This window comes from Zalophus californianus, chromosome 2 (genome assembly GCF_009762305.2).
Source record: "Zalophus californianus isolate mZalCal1 chromosome 2, mZalCal1.pri.v2, whole genome shotgun sequence".
Lineage (NCBI taxonomy): Eukaryota > Metazoa > Chordata > Mammalia > Carnivora > Otariidae > Zalophus > Zalophus californianus.
Window position 1 is genome coordinate 64,748,187 of NC_045596.1, and position 22,368 is coordinate 64,770,554.

Genomic DNA, 22,368 nt, shown 5'->3' on the forward strand with positions numbered 1-22,368 from the left:
TTTCAGGAAATGGGATAAGTCAAATTATTCAGCTTTAATTCCCAACACTTATATATGTGGGAAGTCAGATATAAATGAAGGTAAGTACAACCATAGAAGAGGAAAATAATAAAAAGGTCAGTGGTAGTGGTGACAGACACACATTTTACACTGCATATAATAATATACTAGTGTGTGTGTATAATATATATAATATATAATATTGTATATGTAATATATAATATATATTTCCTATATGTATGTGTGTGTATATATAGGTGACGCAACATACTTTGCTAGGAAGGGTTGTGTCCTACAAAAGAAAATCATACCTCACTTTTAGAGAATAACTTATGGAGCAACACGCTTAGGGACCACATTAGAAAACAGTTCTAAGTGGTGGTACTCAGTATAGCACCGTATTTTGGATCCAGATAAGGATGCAGTCCTCAAGGCTTTTTTTTTTTTTTTTAAAAGATCTCATTTATTTATTTGACAGAGAGAGACACAGTGAGAGAGGGAACACAAGCAGGGGGAGAGGGAGAAACAGGCTTACCGACGAGCCTGGAGCCCAATGTGGGGCTTGATCCCAGGACCCTGGGACCATGACCTGAACCGAAGGAAGATGCTTAACGACTGAGCCACCCAGGCGCCCCAGTCCTCAAGGCTTTTAATGGAGAAGTTACATTATGTGTATGAGCTGCCTAATAAGATAACTAGAGCCACTTAGTAGTGAGGCAGCATAGAAAGGCAGCTAGCCATGAAGCCCAAGAAATCACGCTGCCTGGGTTCAAATCCCAGGTAGCAGCTGTGGGGCCTTGTGTAAGTTGCTCAACTTCTCACTGTGTCTGTATTCTCACCTGAAACATGGGTAGAGTACAATTACCTGATGGGGCTGTTTTAAAGATTAAGTGAATTATTATACTTAAAACAATGCCTAGCACTTAACAACCACTCAAAACTGTTGACTATTTTTAATTTTATTATTTGATAATTTCCTACTAAACTCTGTACAAAATTCAAGAAAAAATTGTTCATATTTTGATTTCTACTATGGAGTGATTAGGATTGTTAAAACGTTTTAGGATTCCTTGCCCTTTGGTACCTGTTTTCTACATTTATTATTACATTATTTAAAAATGTGGAATTTTAAATATTTTGTAATCCTTATAACTTTTAGATATATAGTCTTCTCGTGTGAGTATATCAAATAAAATATATATAAGCATAATTCTGTAAAAACCCAATTTATCTCATTATGTTTCTCATTAATGTATCTTGGAAGACTGAAAAATTGTTACCAGGCACCAGCTTCTACGAATCTTTAAAGTATAGCTTAAAAGTCATTGCCCAAGAAGAATGAGGAACAGATTTTCTAATTGAAATACAAATCACAAATATTTGGCTCTCCAGAACTACTGTAACAGTAAGATAGAAAGCACAGAAGGAAGGCCAACTTTGCATCCTAACACATTCTAGTATTTAAATTCATGCCAAGAGTTTGCTAGTGAAAATAAAACACAAATTTGGTTGATTTGCACTGCATGTTTTGTTTTTAAAAATCGCATGCTTAAATGAAGTAAAACACTCAATGTAATTACAAATTTTATTAAATTCAATCAGGGAGCATTCAAAGTTATAGTTTATAAAGTACAAATTTGAAAATTACCTTTTCGACTTAAATGCTAACAGGCTGTATGTATTTGTGCCTTTCCTACAGGCCCCACCACCAACCCCAGTACTCACACCCTACAGTATATTGTAGTGGTCAAGAGCCTGGACACCAAGGCCAGACTGCATAAGTTCATATCCCAGCTCATCTACTTGCTGGCTGTGTGACTTTGACGTTGGGGAAATTATTTATTCTCTCTGTGCCTCAGTTTCCTCATCCATGAAACAACTCATCTAGTACTAATTTCATAGGGTTTATGTGAAGATTAAAGATACACACACACACACACACACACACACACACAAAGTACATATGTGAAGAATATCCACATCCCCATATGTGGTTTCCTCTGAAACCATTGTAACTCTTGCCACTTTTCTCTGTGCATAACGGGAGAGAAGCCAGACAACACTGTTCAGTAACACCTTCACTGGCATGGCCTGCTGACATTTGTCTTTTATTGTATCCCCTCTCTCTTTCTGTGCTCTTGTCAGGTCCGGTACTCGATACTCTCCTTTCAGCCACCTTTGTCAATATGGTGCCTTTAATTAAGCTACCTATACTGTCTAGAGCCTTTCTCACTAGTACTTGCCTTGTGTCTGTTGTGACACAAAGTGCTAATAAAATAAGAATTTCTTGGGTGCCTGGGTGGCTCAGTTGGTTTTGTGTCTGCCTTCAGCTCAGGTTGTGATCCCAGGGTCCTGGGATGGAGTCCCACATCGGGCTCCCTGCTCAGTAGGGAGCACGCTTCTCCCTCTACCCCTCCCCTCTGCCTGTGATCTCTCTCTCTTTCTCATGCCCTCTCTCTCTCTCTCAAATAAATAGATAAAATTTTTTAAAAAATAAAATAAGAATTTCTTATCCTCTTGAATCCTCTTACCCTTGCCATCAGTTTCAAATTCCTTTCTTCATTGACCAGCATTTAGGACCACACCCCATAAACAAATATACACGGAGGTGTATTTGATGAAAAAACCTGTCCCTTTACTGAAGTATTGAAATTGGAATTGTGCATTTTGATTGGTGTTATTGGGTATGAGTAATTGAAGAAGTAACTTGCCACCTTCTTGAGTGATGCTGACTTTAAAGATGTGAAAGCCTTGGAGCTAATAGTGTACAGAAATGTCACTGAAAAAAAAAAAGAAAGATAAGGAGAAGAATCTAGAAACTAAGCTAAACATCAGTGTTTTTTTTTTTTTTTTAAGATTTTATTTATTTGACAGAGAGAGACACAAGCGGAGGGAGTGGAAGAGGGAGAAGCAGGCTTCCCGCTGAGCAGGGAGCCTGATGCAGGGCTCGATCCCAGGACCCTGGGATCATGACCTGAGCTGAAGGCAGACGCCTAACCACTGAGCCACCCAGGCACCCAGCATCAGTGGTTTTATTTAGAGTCACTGTCTCTCAAAGTTACTATTTATTTCCTACTGTTTATTTCCTAAGCCACTATCTAAAATTACCTTGCGTGTTTGAGTAATTGTCTGGGGACAGGAGACGTCAACAGAGATCTTGTGGGCTGTCTTTACCCACCCTATCTCCAGGGTGGTATATGTGCCAAATAAATACAAGGTGAATGCAAGAACTAGAAATGAGCCTATTTCTTTTTGACTTCTTTTTGCTCTCTCGCTTCAACACAGGGGTTTTTTGGGTTTTTTTGGTTTTGTTTTATAAAAGTTGAAGTTTTGTGAATTTTAAATGAGAATTGATACTGAATAGAGAGGTTTTCAAAATCTGCTCAAACACAGCTTCTGCATTTTCAACACTACTGCCATACACATGTGCACTAATTGCATTTACATCATTCTTGAGGCCAAAAAAGGATGCTAACACAGCTATAACTCAGAATAAAGCCAGAGCAATACACATGCTTTGTAACCAGTTTCCCTCTCCCAGAGGTGTTTCATTGACCTTCTCTGGGAAAGCCAGGCCTACGAAATACTTACAGCAATTTTGAAGAGTACTCAGAATAACCTCACAAGAGCTGTTTTAGGGGGAAGTAGTCAGCCTATAATATTTAAATAAATAATTTGAAGCAGGTGTTGTAATGTAACCTTCTGATGAGCCCCTTTAGTTAATTCTCAACCAGTATGTTAACTAACGTTATCCAGCTGCAGAGAAATTAGAGCAGAACCTTTGTGCAAATAAAAAATCAGTCAATCAATCTCTGGATATCAAGGCCAAGAAAAGTTTAGTAAAATGCATTTGATGTTAAGTGATAATGATATTGAGCAAACAGTGCTTTGCACTTGGTTCTACAAGATAAACTTCAATGACATATGGTTTCATGTTTGGCATTTTTAGAATTTTCCTTTTCCGCTCCATTTCTCTCCATTTAAGATTTTGCTCCACTTAAGATTAATGATAATGATTAAAATAAATTACATAACATGTTTTTAAAGTAATTAGGTATAAAATAAATAGTAGATGAAGAATATTTCCAATTATAACCTGAGCTGGGTTCAAATTTTAAAACTTTGCTGAATTTCCATTTAAAGAAGGTATGGGAGAATTATACATTATTTATTCCCTTGATGTTTGGGAGATTATATGCTGTGGCTTTGGATAGTCTCAGATTATATCAGTTGTCCTAGCATAATAATTTTTAACATTCTCTGACTTTCAAAAATGTTGTGCTTTAGTTACTACAGCAAATGCACATACTACCTAGTGCAAGGAGTTTGCTTGTGAAGTGCTCTTATAACCTAAAAAATTCTGGAACTTTTCAGGGAACAGCTATGAGCCACAAGTTGTGCCAAAAATTATTTCTAATCTTAGCAAGTATCAGTTCTTCTGCCTGCTCATTCTTACTGGTGCTGCTTTGTGATGCATTCCTCCAAATATTTTCCAGTCCATACTTTTTAAGATAAAAAAGTATTATTCCTTTATAGCACATTTTATTCAATTGATAGTCTAAAATGCAAATTCATTTTTTTTCTAACATTTTATTTTTGTTGATTTTAATTTGTGCAGTACTCAAGAGTTTGTATCATTATTTGGTAGACCTGAAGAAGGATCTTTTGGAAGCTACCATTGTTAGACAATTTCATCCCCAAGTAAACTTTTGGCTTCTAGAAAGGTCTCATGGATGTAGCATAATGTCTATATGCAATAAGCACCTAACAGATATTTATTGAATGAGTGACTAGGTAGCAATGATCGTTTTCTTAACTTAAAAAACTAGTGTATTATAAATCAAAAGCATTTGAAAATGGTCTACATTTATTTTCTTTAAAACCATTTGTTTTAACTTTAACATCCAAAGTAATGTTTTCAAACCAGACACCAGTTGTTGCAGTGTCCCCATCAAGTGCTTTTCCATAAAAAGAAGATTTCTGAGGGATAAAAACATCTAGAAATATATTTGTACAGAGAGGCTATTAAATATGAAATTAGGATAAAAGCAGAGATTGTTTCTGAAAACAAATGATCTTTCACACTGTATTGTTACAGAAAAGTCTAATATTATTATCCAAGTTGTCTGTGTTAATTGATCTGATTTCCTAGTTATCCAAACTACAATGAGAATAATAAAATTCTCACTTGAAGAATATCTGATCACTACTATCTACATTTATTAGGTTAAACACAATACACATGTACTCTAAAGGAGAATTAATTAAATTACCCTATGTAAGATATTACCTGAGAAACTTTAACCCGTATGTTTAAATATGAAGGAGGAAAAAGAGACAATATGGAGGAGAGAATACCATGAAATAATTTAATTTCTTGTCATGTTGAATGGTTTTCCAATTTCTGCTATAGAATTACTTTTGAAAGCCTGTCAGTCATTCTGGAGCCCCTTAGAAATATACTTAACATATTATGTTTATAAATTCCTTTCATGGTCAGAGACATGCTTGTGATTTTAGCCTAATATCAGTTCAAAAAACCACCATATTAAAGAGGGGGAGAGCTAAGGACACCAATAGGCCATGGACTGTTCAGATGGTAATTTGAAACCATGGTTTGAAAACTATATTTTAAGGGATGGGCTTTGCTCTTTGATCATGTTATTAATCTCTCAGGAATTTAATAACACTTAAGCCAATTTTATAATTTAACTAAGAGGTAGGCAATAATTATAATAAACTTTAAGTGTCCATAATAGCATGATGGGAAAAGAGAAGGTGAACAATACAGTGGATCAGAGTTTTAAAAGTCTTTAATTTTTTAAGTCAATAGGAAGAGAATTATTGGCATTAAAATGGGCTAATTCAGGTGAATTATCAAAAGGTGACTGGCAAGCCACTACTAAATTAAAATGATTGTTTAAAACCCACTAGTCCCTTAGGCTGCAGTTGAATCACATCAAAGCCCTAAGCTCTAAGGCTTCTTGTCACTCCTAACCACATCTTTGTATACTTGATGATACTTTCCCTACATTTCTCATTCCTTTCTTTTGGTTTCATCTGCCTCTTTGAATAGATTCTAGTTGTTAAAAAATAGTATCAAATTATGTCCTTTTAGGAAGAAAGAGGCCTAGTAGAAATAAAAGCATGGCCACTTCAAAGTCAATAACTACTACTGAAATTGCGGAGAATAAGGGAAAAAACAGCAACTTAATATCTCACTCACATTATTGTATTAAAGACTAATTTGTCTTATTTTCAAATTTAATTTGATAAGAATAGTTTTCTTAATACAAAAGACACAAAATATTAATGAATCACTTCAACCAGCTCTGGACTATGTCTATTCTAGTAGAAAGGAAAGAGTTCTGCAAAACAAACTTCTTTGCTTAAATGTCTTTTAATGTAACAAACACCAAAAACTGCATGTAGTACTTCCTAGCATTTTATTCTACAGAGTAAGAAAATGATCTGAATTTGTTTTTTTAGTACCATTTGTTTTAACTTTCACATCCAAAGAAATGTTTTTAAACCAGACACCAGTTATTGCAATGTCCCACCAAGTGCTTTTCCATTAAAAACAAAATTTCTTGAGGGATTAAACATTTAGAAATATATCTGTACATAGAGGATACTAAATATGAAATCAGGATAAAAGCAGAGATTGTTGTTGAAACAAATGATCCTCCACAAAAAGTCTAACATTATTATCCAAGTTGTCGGTGTTAATTGATCTAATAGCTATGCTCTTCAGCTCATTTTGTCTGTAGCACAATCTTTCAATTAAAAAAAAAATGGGCAAAAACTTGGCATTCATAATAACCTGCTTAAGTCTTTGAGAAGTTTACATATTTCTATACTATGTTTCTTATCAGAATGATTATGATTAGTTTATGTGCCAACAGTTAAGACACAAGAAGTTTAAATTTTTTTCTGCTAACTTTATAATTAGAATGAAAAGAAAATATGTCATAGGGAGTTAGGTAAATAAGATGTGAAAACATAAATTATATAAATGATTCCTTTGCCTCATGGAATCTATAGAACACTGTTGAATCACAGACCTGTACCTCTGAAACAAATAATATATTATATGTTAAAAAAAGAAGAAGAAGAAGAAGATAGCAGGAAGGGAAGAATGAAGGGGGCTAAATCAGAGGGGGAGATGAATCATGAGAGACTATGGACTCTGAGAAATAAACTGAGGGTTCTAGAGGGGAAGGGGGAGGGGAGATAGGTTAGCCTGGTGATGGGTATTAAAGAGGGCACGTTCCACATGGAGCACTGAGTGTTATACGCAAACAATGAATCATGGAATACTACATCAAAAACAAATGATGTAATGTATGGTAATTAACATAACATAAAAAAAACTCAACTGTCTTTCTTTTTTGGGGTGGTGGTAATTGTGTACTTAATGCTAAATCATTTTCTCTTGCAGACATACATATCCATGTATCTGATAATGTGTTCACTTAATAATATTTTGGAAATCTTGTATGTGTAAGGCTCTGGGAGAACAAAAGGAGAATTTAACATAAAACCTGTGCTGAAGGAGCTTATGGTTAAGTGTGTCCGATAATTTACATGATCATAATGCAAGAAAGAAGATCAAGTCAAAAGCATATGCATTACTGTGGGGGAGCAATATATGATACCTAATGGAAAAACAGGAAATTTGGTCATCCCTGACCTTCAGGAAAATAGTTGCCATCTAAAAGCTTGTTAGGGATCTGATTATCATGTTCAAAAGGCATTTGGGAAAGGAGTGTAAAGAAGTTTTTTTAGTAAGTCCACCTTTCAATGTGTAGTTAGAATATTATCAGAGTAACCTGTCAGAGCTCATATTCACAAGAGCAGCAGTTGTGTTCTTTCTAATTCTATTTCAGCACCTAGTTCATGGCTTTGATGTAATAAGGGTTCAGCAAATATTTATTGAATGAATGAGTGGGTTAGGACAAAGATAGATGAGTTTTCATTGGATTTAGCAATCAATTTATTTGCAACTTTGGCAAGATCTGGTATGTTAATGAAATGTCTAGTTTCACAATGTGTTGAGAGGTATCTAAACATAAGCCTGTGGGCAGCAGCACTTTCAGAATTTTGATTCTGGAGTAGGAAGGAAACTAGTTTGAGTATGGGTTTCTATTGTTTTAGATCAAAAAGATCAGAGTATGTTGAAATGCTGGTGAGAAGCCTCCTGAAAATAGACAATGTAATTAACAAAGCTGGCTCCATGAAAAGCTGTCACAGGTATAATGCCTACCATGAGAAGATAAATTACCTGTGTCTCGGTGGCCAAATCCCTTTCCTACTGTAACAAGAGGGAAGACAGAAAACATGCATGTAGATACTGCTACGTTTATAGATCTGATGGCAGAAATTGAGGGAATTCTATTGGCTTTAATTTTTGTTGTGTGATTTTAAGCTTATTATTTTATATTGAGCAAGGATGTAGCCAGAGCTTTGAGAGGAGCAGAGGCATTTTGAAATAGCTGTATGAGGGAATGGGAAGAGAGTATTCAATAGTGAAACCAAGAAGTATTTCTAGACAGCAGTGAGTGAGCTGTTGGTGTTGGAGGCCACAGATCTGTGGTGACACTGGCAGGCATTGCTTATTTTCTCAGGCTAGTTCAACTGTCCAGGTACAGAAGGCAGATACTGAGTTTAAATCAGTGAGTATGTGGTATAGGAACAAGCAAGGGAGTTCAGGACATGGTAAGAGTGATTGATGTACTGCATTATGGAATTGAATATGAGAAGAGATCAAGTGAAGACATGAGTGAATTATTTGTTAGGGAGTAAGCAGAAGCATTTAGGAACTGGTTGCTTTGCTGAGATCTACGACCTAGTACAAGAGGGAGAAAAGCTGAGTGGTAGAGCTGGGATAATGGGAGCTGTACTGCAGTTATTTGAATTTCAGAGTTTGGTAGTGGATCATTTATGGGTGATGACAAGGTCCAGGGCATTGACATGAGAGTTGAATGGTAATGTGGAATAAAAGTGAGGTTTACTAAAGGTGAGGAAGAAAATGACTGAAGAAGCTTGTGCCTTGGGTGGTGACCAAAGAAAAATAATGGGACTGTGTGAGGCATGATGGCTTAATATGGCCATTGGTTTCCCCACCCAGGTGAATGAGAGAGTATGAGATCCTCAACTTGCCCAGTATTAGTCATCTGTGGCCTAGGTTAGCATTTAAACTAGGTCCTGAAAAAGTGAGTAGGACTTTGCTTAGAAAAGAAGCAAGGGAGGGTATAATAGGCAGAAGGAATAGCACACTAAGATCTACATAAAAGTATGAAAATACTTGTAAAGAAAGTGAATGCTGAAAAGTTCAGTGTGGCTAAAGCAATAGGATATGTGGGCTGGAATAGTAGTAGACCATAAATACCTTGATTGTGAAGGAGTCAAAAATTTTGTCAATGCTGGTGCTTAAATAAAAATCAGTTTTATTTTTTCATCTCTGCAGTGCCACTCTCTTGTGTAGTTACTAGTACTGTGTTAATAATTGTTGAATACATTTGCAGTGACCTAAAGCCTTGAGGAATAATTAACATGTTTGAATTAGAATTCTGAAAATTTGAGGACAGACTGGAATGGGCCAAAAACAATGAGATATAAGTAATATAGGACCCAATATGCAGTCTTAGCCTCATGTCGTGAAAGTCAGCCACCTAGTGCAGAATGGGAGTGGTGTTATGGCGGTGAGTCAGGCTGAAGAACAGTTCAGGACTAGAAAATGTAGGGGTTTTAGTTGATCATAGCCAAACACATGTCAATACTACCAGAAACTGCCAAAAATCATGGGTCCACAAATGTATATTGCATACTAAAAGTTAAAGCAGCAAAGTGGGTAACAGCCCTGTAACCTACATTTTAGTCCACACCTGGATTCTCATTTTGAGTCCTGAGCACATAATTTTATGAGTCATATAGTAAGTGTTGGGATGGGCCAGGACAGAGGGAGGTATAGAAGAGAGAATTTCTACTTCTTCCCTGCCTCCACATCTCCATTCTAGGCAATCACTAGTTTGGAGTCTCACTGGAGAGCCAGCAACAGATGTTTGATGACAGCATGAAAAAAGAACATGTTGACTTCTAAAGCTCTTTAAAAGCTCTTTATTTAACTTCCTATGTGTTTACTTTGTTTTGAGTACCTAATATGTTTAATTGTTTGATTGCATTATGTAGCACAACCAGAAAGAAAAAAGCCTGGCTAACTGACTGTTCTGGGAGAGGCATTCCTTAACTCATTTTATCTCCTCTGAGCACCAAAATATTTGACTGTACCAGCCAGGTGGCGTATATCTTAGCAGTATCTTAGAGTTCACCAGGTCCTGTTCTCCAACTGCATTCTTCTGTGATATCCTTCTTTCATACACTAGGGAGGGTTATGTTTTACTCAGATTGGCCCCAAAAATATATTTATTGTTTAAGATTCTTTTCTTTCCTTAAAATATCCTCTTTGCCTTTAATATGTAAGTATGAAGACGTTTCTCAAGGAGATAGTGTCAGCATCATAGCAAAATAAGATGTCCCTTGTTTTTGTCCCCTCCTCCCATAACAACAAAAATTTGGCATTCATCCATGGACAAAAGTGCCTCTGTGGAAGTTGTGGGATCTAGCACCATATGCCAAGGGATCTGGAAAGAGTCTTGCCCATCTATGCATTGGGTAATAGCCTGACAGACCTCAGTATCTGTGAACCAGTTCCAGTCCCTTTTGGCAGTGGTCTGGAACACCCAGAGAGCACTAACTTGGGCAGTCTTTTACAGAGAAACAAGAGAGCCTTTGTGGAAGTCCAACTTTCCAGAGAAGTTTCAGCACCCTCTTGGAGCAGAAAAAAATATATGTTTGGACAAATTGTAGTGGATAAGAAGAATAGCTTGACTTTGCCCAAATTACCCATCCCTTAAGATCACACAGCTTAGCACTAAATGAGACCTATTTGGCCAGAGATTTCTCCTGCGGGGGAAGGGAGAGCTGGTGAATGAGTAACTAGCTTTTCCAGCTGTGTAGGATGCTACTAAAGAGACTCATTTCTCTCTTACAGCATCTAGAGTCCTAAATTGGGAGCTCTGTGGCTAGGGGGAGGAAAGAGATCAGGAGATTCTCATGGATATAGTTCCTGCTGACTGCATAGTGGACTCCATCAAGAAGCCCACCAATGAGATGCTGGGGAAGCCTATGTGTGAATACCCCCTACTGGCCCTTGGGCACCCCCAGCACCTGCATGCCTCACAAGCACCTCACCCCACTCTTTAGCCTTTTTAGAGTGAGTTTAGAGCAGGGAGAGTGAGTTTTAGTAGAAGGCTAGTGAGCATGCACAGAAAGAAGGCCAGGGTCTGTAGGCCAGAGGGAAACCAGAAACTTGAGCTGTATGGTTAACTCAGGAAAACCAAAGAGAGGTTATCAGCAACCAGCCTGTTGCATTGTAGGATTGAGAAGACAGAGAAGCTTCAGATTTCTGCCACAAGAAAGGATAAGAGGTATGGAGCAGGTATATTCATATAAGGTCTGAGAAAGTCTCAATATTTCTAACAGCACTGACAGAAAGTATTTCTATCCTGAAGGCAGTTGGTAGGTTTGGAGGAGGTGACGGCTATGTCAAATGTGAAGACAGTAACACAAAGGTCCAAGGAACAAAAAAATCAAGGAAATATGCTATCATGGAATTAGATTCAAAGATATGGAGAAATACAATTTATTCGATAAAGAATTCAGATAGTTGTTCTAAGGAAACTCCATGAGCTACCAGAAAACACAGAAAGATAATTCAGTAACACCAGGAAAACAATACATGAACACAATGAGAAATTTAACAAAGCAATAGAAGTCATAAAAAAGAATCAAACAGAAATTATGGAGGTGAAGAATTCAAAGAATGAAATGAAATGAAAATGAAAAAAAAAAAAAATCAGTAGAGGGCATGAACCTCAGAATAGACCCAACAGAAAAAGAATATGTGAGTTAGAAGATAGGAACACCCAGTCAACAGAGAGCAAAGGAAAAAGGATGAAAAAGAGTGAAGAAAGCCTATGTGATCTTAGGGACAGCATCAAAAAAACTAATATGTGAGTTATTAGAGTTCTAGAAGGAGAAGAGAGGGAGAAAGGGGTAGAAAGCTTATTGGAAGAAATAATGGCTGAGAACTCCCCAAACCTGGGGAGAGATTTAGACATACACATTTATGAAGCTAATAGATTCTCTCATTATTTCAATTCCAAATGATCTTCTCCAAGACACATTTTAATAAAACTGTCAAAAATCAAAAAAAGAATCCTAAAAGTATCAAGAGAAGATTATAACCTACAAAGAAACTCCCATTACACTATCAGTAGATTTCTCAGCAGAAACTTTACAGTCCAGAAAAGAGTGGGTTGATATAATCAAACAGCTGATAGAGAAAAAAAATTGCCAAGCAAGAATATCCAGCACACTTGTCTTTCAGAGATGAAGGTGAAATAAAGACTTCTCCAGACAAACAGGAGCTGAGGGAATTCATTGTCACTAGACCAGCCTTATAAGAAGTGCTGAATGAAAGGAGTTCATTAAATTGAAATGAAAGTACAGTAATTAGTAACTTGAAAACATGAAAATATACAACACATGAGTAAAGGTAAATATATAGTCAACTTCAGATTATTATAATATGGTGGTGTGTTAAACACTTAAGTATAGTATAAAGGTTAAATGAAGAGAGTATTAGTAGCTATAGTTACTGTAATTTGTTAATGAATAACAAAGTAAACAAAGTAAAAAGAGGTAAATTGTGACATTGAAAATATAAAAAGGGAATGTAAATGGGTAGTTATTGTATGCAGTTGAAGTTGTTACCAGTATAAAATAGACTGTTATGTTTATATAGGGTGTTTTATGCAAGTTCCATGCTAATCACAAAACAATAACCTATAATAGATTCACAAAAGATAAAGAGAAGGGAATTAGTGCATATTACTGATCATTAATTCATTAATTCACAAAGGAAATAATTAAGCCCCCAAAGGAAAGCAACAATAGAAAAGAAAGGAACAAGGGAACTACAAAGTAGTCAAAACAGTAAGATAGCATTAGTAAGTCCTTACACATCAACAGTAACTCTAAGTGGATTGAATTCTCCAGTCAAAAGGCATAGAGGGGCTAGATGGATAAAAAGCAAGACTCAACTATGTGCTACTTATAAGAGATTCACTTCAGCTTTAAGGAGACACATAGGCTCAAAGTGAAGGGATAGAAAAAAATATATTTCATGCAAGTGGAAAATGAAGGAGAGTAGGGTAGCTATCATTATATCAGAAAAAATAGACTTTAAGCCAAAAATGTTAACAAAGACAAAGGATTGTCATTGTATAATGGTAAAGGGGTCATTTTATCCAGATGGTATAATAGTCATAAATATATACATACCCAACATCAGAGTACCTAGATAAATATTAAGCAAATACTCAGAGATCTGAAGGGAGACACAGACAACAATACAATAAAAGTAGAGAATTTCAATATCTTAACTTTCAACAATGGATAGATCATCCAAATAGAAAACTAACATGGAAATTTTGGATATGAACTGTACTTTAGATCAAGTAGACCTAATAGACATACATAGGACATTCTATCCAACACCAGCAGCATACACATTCTTCACAAGTGCACATGAAATATTTGCCAGGATACATCATATGATGGGTCACAGAACAAGTTTTAGCAAACTTAGTAAGTTTGAAATCATACCAAGTATCTTTTCTTTCTTTTTAAAAAGATTTGCTCTCTGCCGCATCTCCTGCGAGAATGAAGACCATTCTCAGCAATCAGACTGTCGACATTCCAGAAAATGTCGACATCACTCTGAAGGGACGCACAGTTATTGTGAAGGGACCCAGAGGAACCCTGCGAAGGGACTTCAATCACATCAATGTAGAGCTCAGTCTTCTTGGAAAGAAAAAGAAGAGGCTCCGAGTTGACAAATGGTGGGGAAATAGAAAAGAGCTGGCTACTGTTCGCACTATCTGTAGTCATGTACAGAACATGATCAAGGGTGTTACACTGGGCTTCCGTTACAAGATGAGGTCTGTGTATGCTCACTTCCCCATCAACGTTGTTATTCAGGAGAATGGTTCTCTTGTTGAAATCCGAAATTTCTTGGGTGAGAAATACATCCGCAGGGTTCGGATGAGGCCAGGTGTTGCTTGTTCTGTATCTCAAGCCCAAAAAGATGAGTTAATTCTTGAAGGAAATGACATTGAACTTGTATCGAACTCAGCTGCTTTGATTCAGCAAGCCACAACCGTTAAAAACAAGGATATCAGAAAATTTTTGGATGGTATCTATGTTTCTGAAAAAGGAACAGTTCAGCAGGCTGATGAATAAGATCTGAGTTGTCATCTACAGAAACAGCAAAAGATGCCGGATGATTTTTCAGACTTGTGATATTTTAAATATGCAATAAAAGCTATACCGAAAAAAAAAAAAATAAAAAAAATAAAAAAAAAAAAATAAAAAGATTTTATGTCTTTCTTTTAGAGAGAGAGTGTGCATGAGCAGGGGGAGGGGCAGAAGAAGAGGGAGAGAGAGACTCTCAAGCAGACCCCATGCTGAGTTTGAAGCCCTACACAAGGCTCAATCTCACGACCCTGAGATCATGACCTGAGCTGAAACCAAGAGTCAGATACTTAACCAGCTGAGCAACCCAGGCATCCCCTGAGTATCTTTTCTTACCACAATGGTGTGAACCTGGAAATGAGAAACCAAAGGAAAATTACCCTGATACCAAAGCCAGATAAGGACACTACATGAAAAGAAAGCTACAGACCAATATCTCTGATGAATATACATGCAAAAATCCTCAAAAAATATTAACAAATCAAATTTAGCACCACATTAAGAGGATCATACACCATAATTAAGTGGGATTTATTCCTGGGATGTAAAGATGGCTCAACATATGCAAATCAATAAATGTGATACACCACATTAATAGAATGAAGGATAACAATCATATCATCTCAAAAGATGCAGAAATGGCAAATAATCTTTCATGATAAAAACTCTCAACAAATTAGGTTAGAAGGAACATACCTTAACATGGTGAAGCCCTCATAAGGCAAAGTTCACAGCTAACATCACACTCAATGGTGAAAATTTGAAAACTTTTCTTCTAAGATCTGGAACAAGACACTCTCATCACTCTTACTCAACATAGTACTGGAAGTCCTAGCTAGAGCAAGTAGGCAGGGTGAAGAAATAAAAGGCATCTAAATGAGAAATGAAGAAGTAAAATTGTCTGTATTTGCAAATGATACGGTTTTATATATAGAAAATCCTAGACTCAGTCAAAAAGCTGTTGGAGTTAATCAAGGAATTCAGTAAAGTTCCAGGGCATAAAACTAACATACAGATATCAGTGGTGTTTTTATACACTAACAGCCTAACATCTCAAAAAGAAATGGAAAAACCAATTCCATTCACAACAGCATCAAAAACAATAAAATACTTAGGAATAAATTTAACCAAGGAGATGAAAGATCTGTGCGATGAGAACTATAAGACTTTGGTGAAAGAAATTACGAAGACACAAACAAATGGAAAAATATCCCGTGTCGATGGATCAGAAGAATTAATATTGTTAAATGTCCATACTACCCAAAACCATCTATAGATTCAGTGCAATCCCTATGATAATTCCAATGGCATTTTCCTTAGAAATAAAAGAAAGTATCCTAAAATTTGTATGGAATGAAAAAGACACCACATAGTCAAAGCAATGCTGAGAATGAAGAATGAAGCTGGAAGCATTATACTTTCTTATTTGAAACTATGCTACAAAGGTACAATAATTAAAACAGTATAGTACTGGCATACAAACAGACACATAGAACAATGGATTGGAATAAAGGGTCCAGAAGTATACCCTCAAATACACAGTCAACCAATACTTCACAAAGTAGCCAAAAATTCTTAATGGGATAGGATACTCTCTTTAACAAATGATGTTGGGAAACTGGGTAACCACATGAAGAAAATGGTATTGGATCCCTGTCTTGCACCATCACAAAAATTAACTTGAAATGGCTTGCAGACTTAAACATAACACCTGAAGCTACAAAACTCTTAGCAGAAAATGTAGGGGAAAATCTTCACATTGGTCTTGGCAACACTTTTTACACATGACACCAAAAACATAAGCAATTAAGACAATAAGTGATGCTATATAAAACTAAAAAGCTTCTTACAGGGACATCTGGGTGGCTCAGTCAGTTAAGCGTCTGACTTCACCTCAAGTCATGATCCCGGGGTCCTGGGATCAAGTCCCACATCGGGCTCCTTGCTCAGCAGGGAGCCTGCTTCTCCCTCTTTTGCCTGCCTTCTCCCCCTGTTTGTGCTCTCTCTCTGACAAATAAATAAATACAATCTTAAAAAAAAATAAAAAGCTTCTTACAGCGAAAGAAGCAATCAACAAAATGAAAAAGTAACCAATGGAATGGAAAAAATTATTTGCTAACCATATATCTGATAAAGGAGAAATATCCAAAATATATAAAGAACTTAAATAACCCAATAATAATAATAATAATAATAATAATAATAATAAACAATCTGATTTAAAAAATAGGCAGAAGTTCTAAATAGACATTTTTCGAAAGAAGATATACAGATGGCCAAAAGGCAACATGAAGAGGTGCTCAACATCAGTAATCATCGGGGAAATGCACATCAAAACCATAATAAGATATCACCTTAAACCTATTAGAATGGCTATTATCAAAGACAAGAAATAAGTGTTAACAAGAATGGGGAGCAAAGGGAACCCTAGGCACTGTTGATGGGAATGTAAACTGATGTATTTATCATGGAAAAAAAGAATTATGTAAGTGGAGAAAGAAATAGAGAAAACTTTTCCTATGACACCAAATATGTAGATCGAAGAGTATCTTAGGATCACTTGGAAACTTACAAATAGTACAAAAAAGTTACGTATTAAGAGCTGAAATGATGGAGATTTTAGGTTCATTCCTGAGGGATTACACTGACAAAAAGCAGTCTCTTGTATATATTGTTTTAATTAACCTCTACACCCAACATGGGCCTCAAAGTAAAACTTTCACCAAATGATACCAAATTGGGTACAGATCTTCCTTAGACACAATAAAAGATAAATTTTATTTTAATTCTTATGTGACTATTCACTTGAATATTTTACTATTTGATTTAAATTGCAATGGTTTTTATTTCGGTTATATGAAACTAATGTTTTTATACTTTAAATTAATTCTACAACATATAATCTTTGGTTATGACAAAAGTAAAACAATGGTTTTATTTTAACATGCATAAAATTTCTTATTCTGGGCCAAATATTTTATGTGCTTTTCTGAAAACGATAAACTATTAAAATATTGAAGACTTACTTTTTGCTGAAATAAAAGATAAATACAATAAATAAGTGATACAGTACATTCAGAGGGAAAACAAATTCCATAATCTAGTGGTTGCAGAAACGTGGACCTAAGATTTTAAATGTCATTCCCAGTTCTGTTTTTTATCACAGTATAACCTTGAACAAATCTGTACTTTTTGTACTATAATTTACGCTCATACAGTAGAAATCCATCTTGCCTGACATGATATTTTCAAAAGAGAGAATGATAAAAATACCAGTTATGGGTATTTAAACTAGAGACTATTTATCATTTTAAGCAAACTGCAAATGCCCTAAGTCACTGTTAAAGCAGCTGAAATTCATCCAAATTGGGTAAGACACCAGATAATTTGCTGACCGAGACTTTAACTTATTAGACTGGGTAACCTTGAAAACCAGTCCATTGATTCAACAAACATTTAATAAATGTCAGCTACTCCAAAGCACTGTGCTATTTTGGGGGCCAAAAATAAAGTTATAGATGATATATTTTCAGCCCTCAAGAAGTTTACAGTCCAATAGTAGAAATTAGACTAATACAAATATATTAAAATGAGACTTAAAGCCAGCACAGGAAGTAATCGGAGTTGGAGAAAGGGAAATATAAATGTGAAGAGTTTTTTAAGTCGATAAAGTAGTTTCGACTTCTAGTATATGAACTGAAGACTGCTAAGTCTTACCAACTCTTACCCAAAAATCTCTCCCTCGCTATCACTTTAGGTTTTGAAGACTTTTATGTAATACTTAAATACCAGTTTAATAATTAAAGACAAACATCTTGGAAATTTAAAATCTCCAGATCTAATGCTTTTTCTAGTATTTGCTTATGGTACCTTGCAAGTGAAGAATCTTGGGGTCGTGGGAGGAAGAATATAACCCTGAAGAACAGAACAGATTCTAAAAGCTAAAGTCCTACACTGATATTCTTTTCAGGTTTCATTTCTCCCAATTTGAGGTTCTACTTTTATGTGGCCAAAGAACCCTGATTCTTAAGGCTTGACTGAGGTGAGCCTTGCATATGAAAGGGTGAGACCTTGATTGTCTATGTTTAGACATAGACAGCCCTGGAACCCTGATTCTTAAGGCTTGTTGCTTACCAGAAAATATTAAGCTTTCCCACTAGAGATTTCTGCCTGTCTGCCCAGAACTTGGTGATACTAAGACTCTCATTGTTGATCACCCACCCCTGGATGGGTGACTCTGCTGGACATCTACCACTTGCCCAGTGTTCCCAGAATTTCATTTTTGAATCCCCCAACTTTTCCTTTACCTTAATATTTAAATCTAGTGAGAAATGAGCACATGACCCCTTGAAGTAGATTCTTCAATATTCATTTATTATTTGGGTTCACCCATATCTCCCATAAAAACTGGGAGTCATCTTGGACCCTTTCCACAGCCCCACTCCCAATGTCTGGTCAATTGCCAACATCTGCCAATATTACCTCATAAATATCTCCAGAACATATTTTCTCCTATCCATCTTTAATACCGTTTCCCTAATTCCACTCTTCTATACCACTGCTCTGACCTCCTTGTTTCCTTAGGGCTGCCTTAACAAAATAACCATAAGTTGAGTGACTTAAAACAACAGAAATTTATTCTCTCATAATTCTAAAGGCTAGAAAGCTGAAATTAAAGTGTTGGCAGTGTTAATTCCTTCTGAGGGTTCTTAGTTATTTGAGAGACAGAGTGAGAGAGAGTGAGAGAGTGCATGAGATGTGGGAGGGTCAGAGGGACCCTCCCTTGCTGAGCGGGGAGTCTGTTGTGGGGTTCGATCCCAGGACTCTGGGATCTGGGATCATGACCTGAACTGAAGGCAGATGCTTAACTGACTGAGCCACCCAGGCACCACCCCAGTTTTGTTTTGTTTTGTTTTCAGATTTTTGTACCAGGCAATTTCTGTGGGTCAGGAGTCTGGGTATAGCTTAGTTGGGTCCTCTGCTTGGGGTCTGCTATGTTTTGGATGTTGTGTCCTACAAAATTCATATGGAGAAGTCCTAAAACCCAAAGATGATGTTCTTAGGAGGTGGGAACTTTGGGAGGTGCTTAAGTCATGAGGGTGGAGTCCTCATCAATGGAATTAGTGCCTTATAAAATGTTCCAGAGATTCTAGGCCCCTTTCAACACGTAAAGACACAGAGGGAAGACACCAGCTATGAACCAGGAAGAGGGTGCTTGCCCAGAGAACATAACCATGCTGGTGCCTTGATCTTGGATTTCCAGCATCCAGAACTGTGAAAAATACATGTCTTTTATTTATAAGATACCTAGTCTATGGTATTTTGTTATAGCTGCCCAAATAGACTAAAACAGTCTCACAAGACTGCAGTTAAATACTCAGAAAACTTCAACTGAGATGAGTAGCTCAGCAATTTTGATTAGAAAATAAGAAAATGTAGTCATTTGGAAAGTAGCTTGAAAGACTACTTTTTGCCATTGAAAGCAGAAAATTCATTATATAAAAAAGAACAGAAGTTCAAAGTGAAAAATAATTCTCTATTGCCTTAGGACCGCAAATCTTTCCACTACTCAGTTAAAAAGAATATTTTATGCAAATTCTAATACATATTAAATCAACATCATAAATCTTTAGAGACTAGTGATATAGTTTCTAATGTGTACTTATTAAAGAACAAATTTAAATTTTAAGATCTATACATCATCTTCAATATCACTTTGTCTTAGCTACTAAAAGGGAAGTGAAACCTTCTAAATTGTCTAATGATTTTTAGTGAGTATAGATTTTTTACATCTGTACCCACCCTATATTTTCAAATTATAAATTCAAATCACGTGAGGTATTTCCATTATTGCTGCGTTTAGTCCTCTTATTTCCATGAATAAGGTTATTCTACAATTCATAAGGCATATGCTGTGATTCTAATGAAAACTAATCAACAAACATAAATAAACTGACATACAAGTAGAATGGATTAACTTAGTTCTTCTATTGTATCATGTCTTATATCTTTTTTAGTTCCCAGTCTAGCACTGTGCACATTCTAAAAGCCTAATATCTAGTTCTTGAATAAACATATACATAAGGCTTTTATTTTAAGATGTTACAATTAATGAGGCAAAAAGAGGATTTTGCACTTTTTCCATCTCTTTCTTAAGTGTAGTGTATGAGAGCAAGACATCAGCTCTGTGACCTTGGGGCAGTTACTTAAATTTTCAAGCTACATTTTCTTCAAAGTTGATATCTTGTCATCTATTATTATGAAGATAAAATAAGATAATCCACACAAGTGCTTTATCAGAGTACCTAGGTCATGCTAAGCATATTCAGGAAATATTAGTAATTGTTATTTTCTCTCGACATAAACTCCTCGTCATTGCTCAGAAATGTGCACCTCAGTGCCATACCGTGCTTGCTTGTCCTAAAATCACTGAGCACTTGCTAGGAAGAATTTTTAATTTTAACAGTAACATTTGTTTCTGTAAAAAATATCCTACTCATATTGGAAGCAATTTTCATGACAAATTAAGGAGAAAGAGACAGGTGGGTATTACAGTAATTGATCTGTGACCTTTTTTGATTTACTGCATCTTTCCTTACAATGTCTGTGTATCTGTAGGATTTGGAAATGAAGAAGCAAAAGAAAGGCATAGGGCCTTTTTGGTCTTCCTAAAATACCACTTTCATGACTTGCCACCTTTTACAAAAGCCTTTGATGACTTTCTGTTGGTCAGAGGACAGCATGCAAAGTTGGAATCAGGAGGTGATTATTAGGCCCTTCCCCACTTTTTTTTTAATCTTTTTTTTAATTATTATGTTATGTTAATCACCATACAGTACATCATTAGTTTTTGATGTAGTGTTCCATGATGCATTGTTTGCGTATAACACCCAGTGCTCCATTCAGTACATGCCCTCTTTAATACCCATCACCAGGCTAACCCATCCCCCCCACCCCCCACCCCTCTAGAACCCTCAGTTTGTTTCTCAGAGTCCATCGTCTCTCATGGTTTGTCTCCCCCTCCGATTTCCCCCCTTCATTCTTCCCCTCCTGCTATCTTCTTCTTCTTTTTAACATATTCACGGAATGATTACTATTACTATTCCCTTTATCCTCATGGCCCGCAGGCCTGGTCTGGTTGACTTTTCATTTCACTGACCCCACATGCCCATTTTCACTCTGCCCTTCCAGCCATGACTCTCTCCTTGCCTGGTGTGACCCCTCTCTTTCAGAATTTATTAGGTCTCCGTGGCTTCTTATGATTGGTTTTGTTAACAGTATGTGTAAACTTGAAAAGAGTAAAACAAATACGAGTATAAAACCTGAATGAAAAAGGTAGATCTCCCAGATTTGGGAGACTTTCTCCTGTCAGGCACTTAAATGCTGGGGAAACATTTGCTCTCATGTTCTTAATAACTGTATCTTGGAGCCACCAAATCTATATTTCAAGTTGACTAGGATCTTGTCATACCCACATATCCAACTGGCTATTGAATATCTCTTCTTGAATTCATTCAAAATATATTTTTCAAGCACCTACTGTGTACCAGGAATTTTTCTAAGTGATAGGAATAGTGATCAGGAGACCAATTTTTTTCACAAATTTTTCATTCCATTTCATTTCATTTCATTCATGTCATAAAGGCAATCAATACATAAATGCATAATATAATTTCAGGTAGTAATAAGTACTATAAAGTAAAGGAAGCATAATTAAACAGCTAGAAAGGGGCAGGGTGATATTGTAGATAGGTTCAGGATAGGTTTATCAGGGAATACCTCCCTTATAAAGTGACTTGAGTACAGGAGCAAGCTATGTAGATCTCCTGCGCAGAGTGTTCCAGACAGAGGGGGGAAGATGTAAGGAGCCCTAAGATGGGAGCAGGCTTGGCTTGTTTGAGGAATGGCGAGGAGCAGAGTGAGGGAGGCAGAGTCAGAGGTGCAGGAGTGGGGGAGTGGGGATGACCGTAGAGGCCATGCTAAGGCCTT

The 22,368-nt window shown here is 36.4% G+C and overlaps 2 protein-coding genes across 4 annotated transcripts in view; both read left to right on the top strand.

Moving 5' to 3' along the window:
• The window catches only part of CFAP299 (cilia and flagella associated protein 299), a 562,489-nt gene that overhangs the window by 150,262 nt on the left and 389,859 nt on the right, over window positions 1-22,368 (top strand). The gene's annotated exons all lie outside the window — the stretch shown is intronic.
• On the top strand, window positions 13,764-14,470 carry LOC118356715 (60S ribosomal protein L9). Its single transcript, XM_035726136.1, has one exon. The coding sequence runs from the start codon at window positions 13,789-13,791 to the stop codon at window positions 14,365-14,367; it is 579 nt and encodes a 192-aa protein (XP_035582029.1). The 5' UTR covers window positions 13,764-13,788; the 3' UTR covers window positions 14,368-14,470.

Excerpts from the sequence above, each read along its gene's own strand:
- LOC118356715 (XM_035726136.1), top strand. The coding sequence starts at position 13,789 with ATGAAGACCATTCTCAGCAATCAGACTGTCGACATTCCAGAAAATGTC.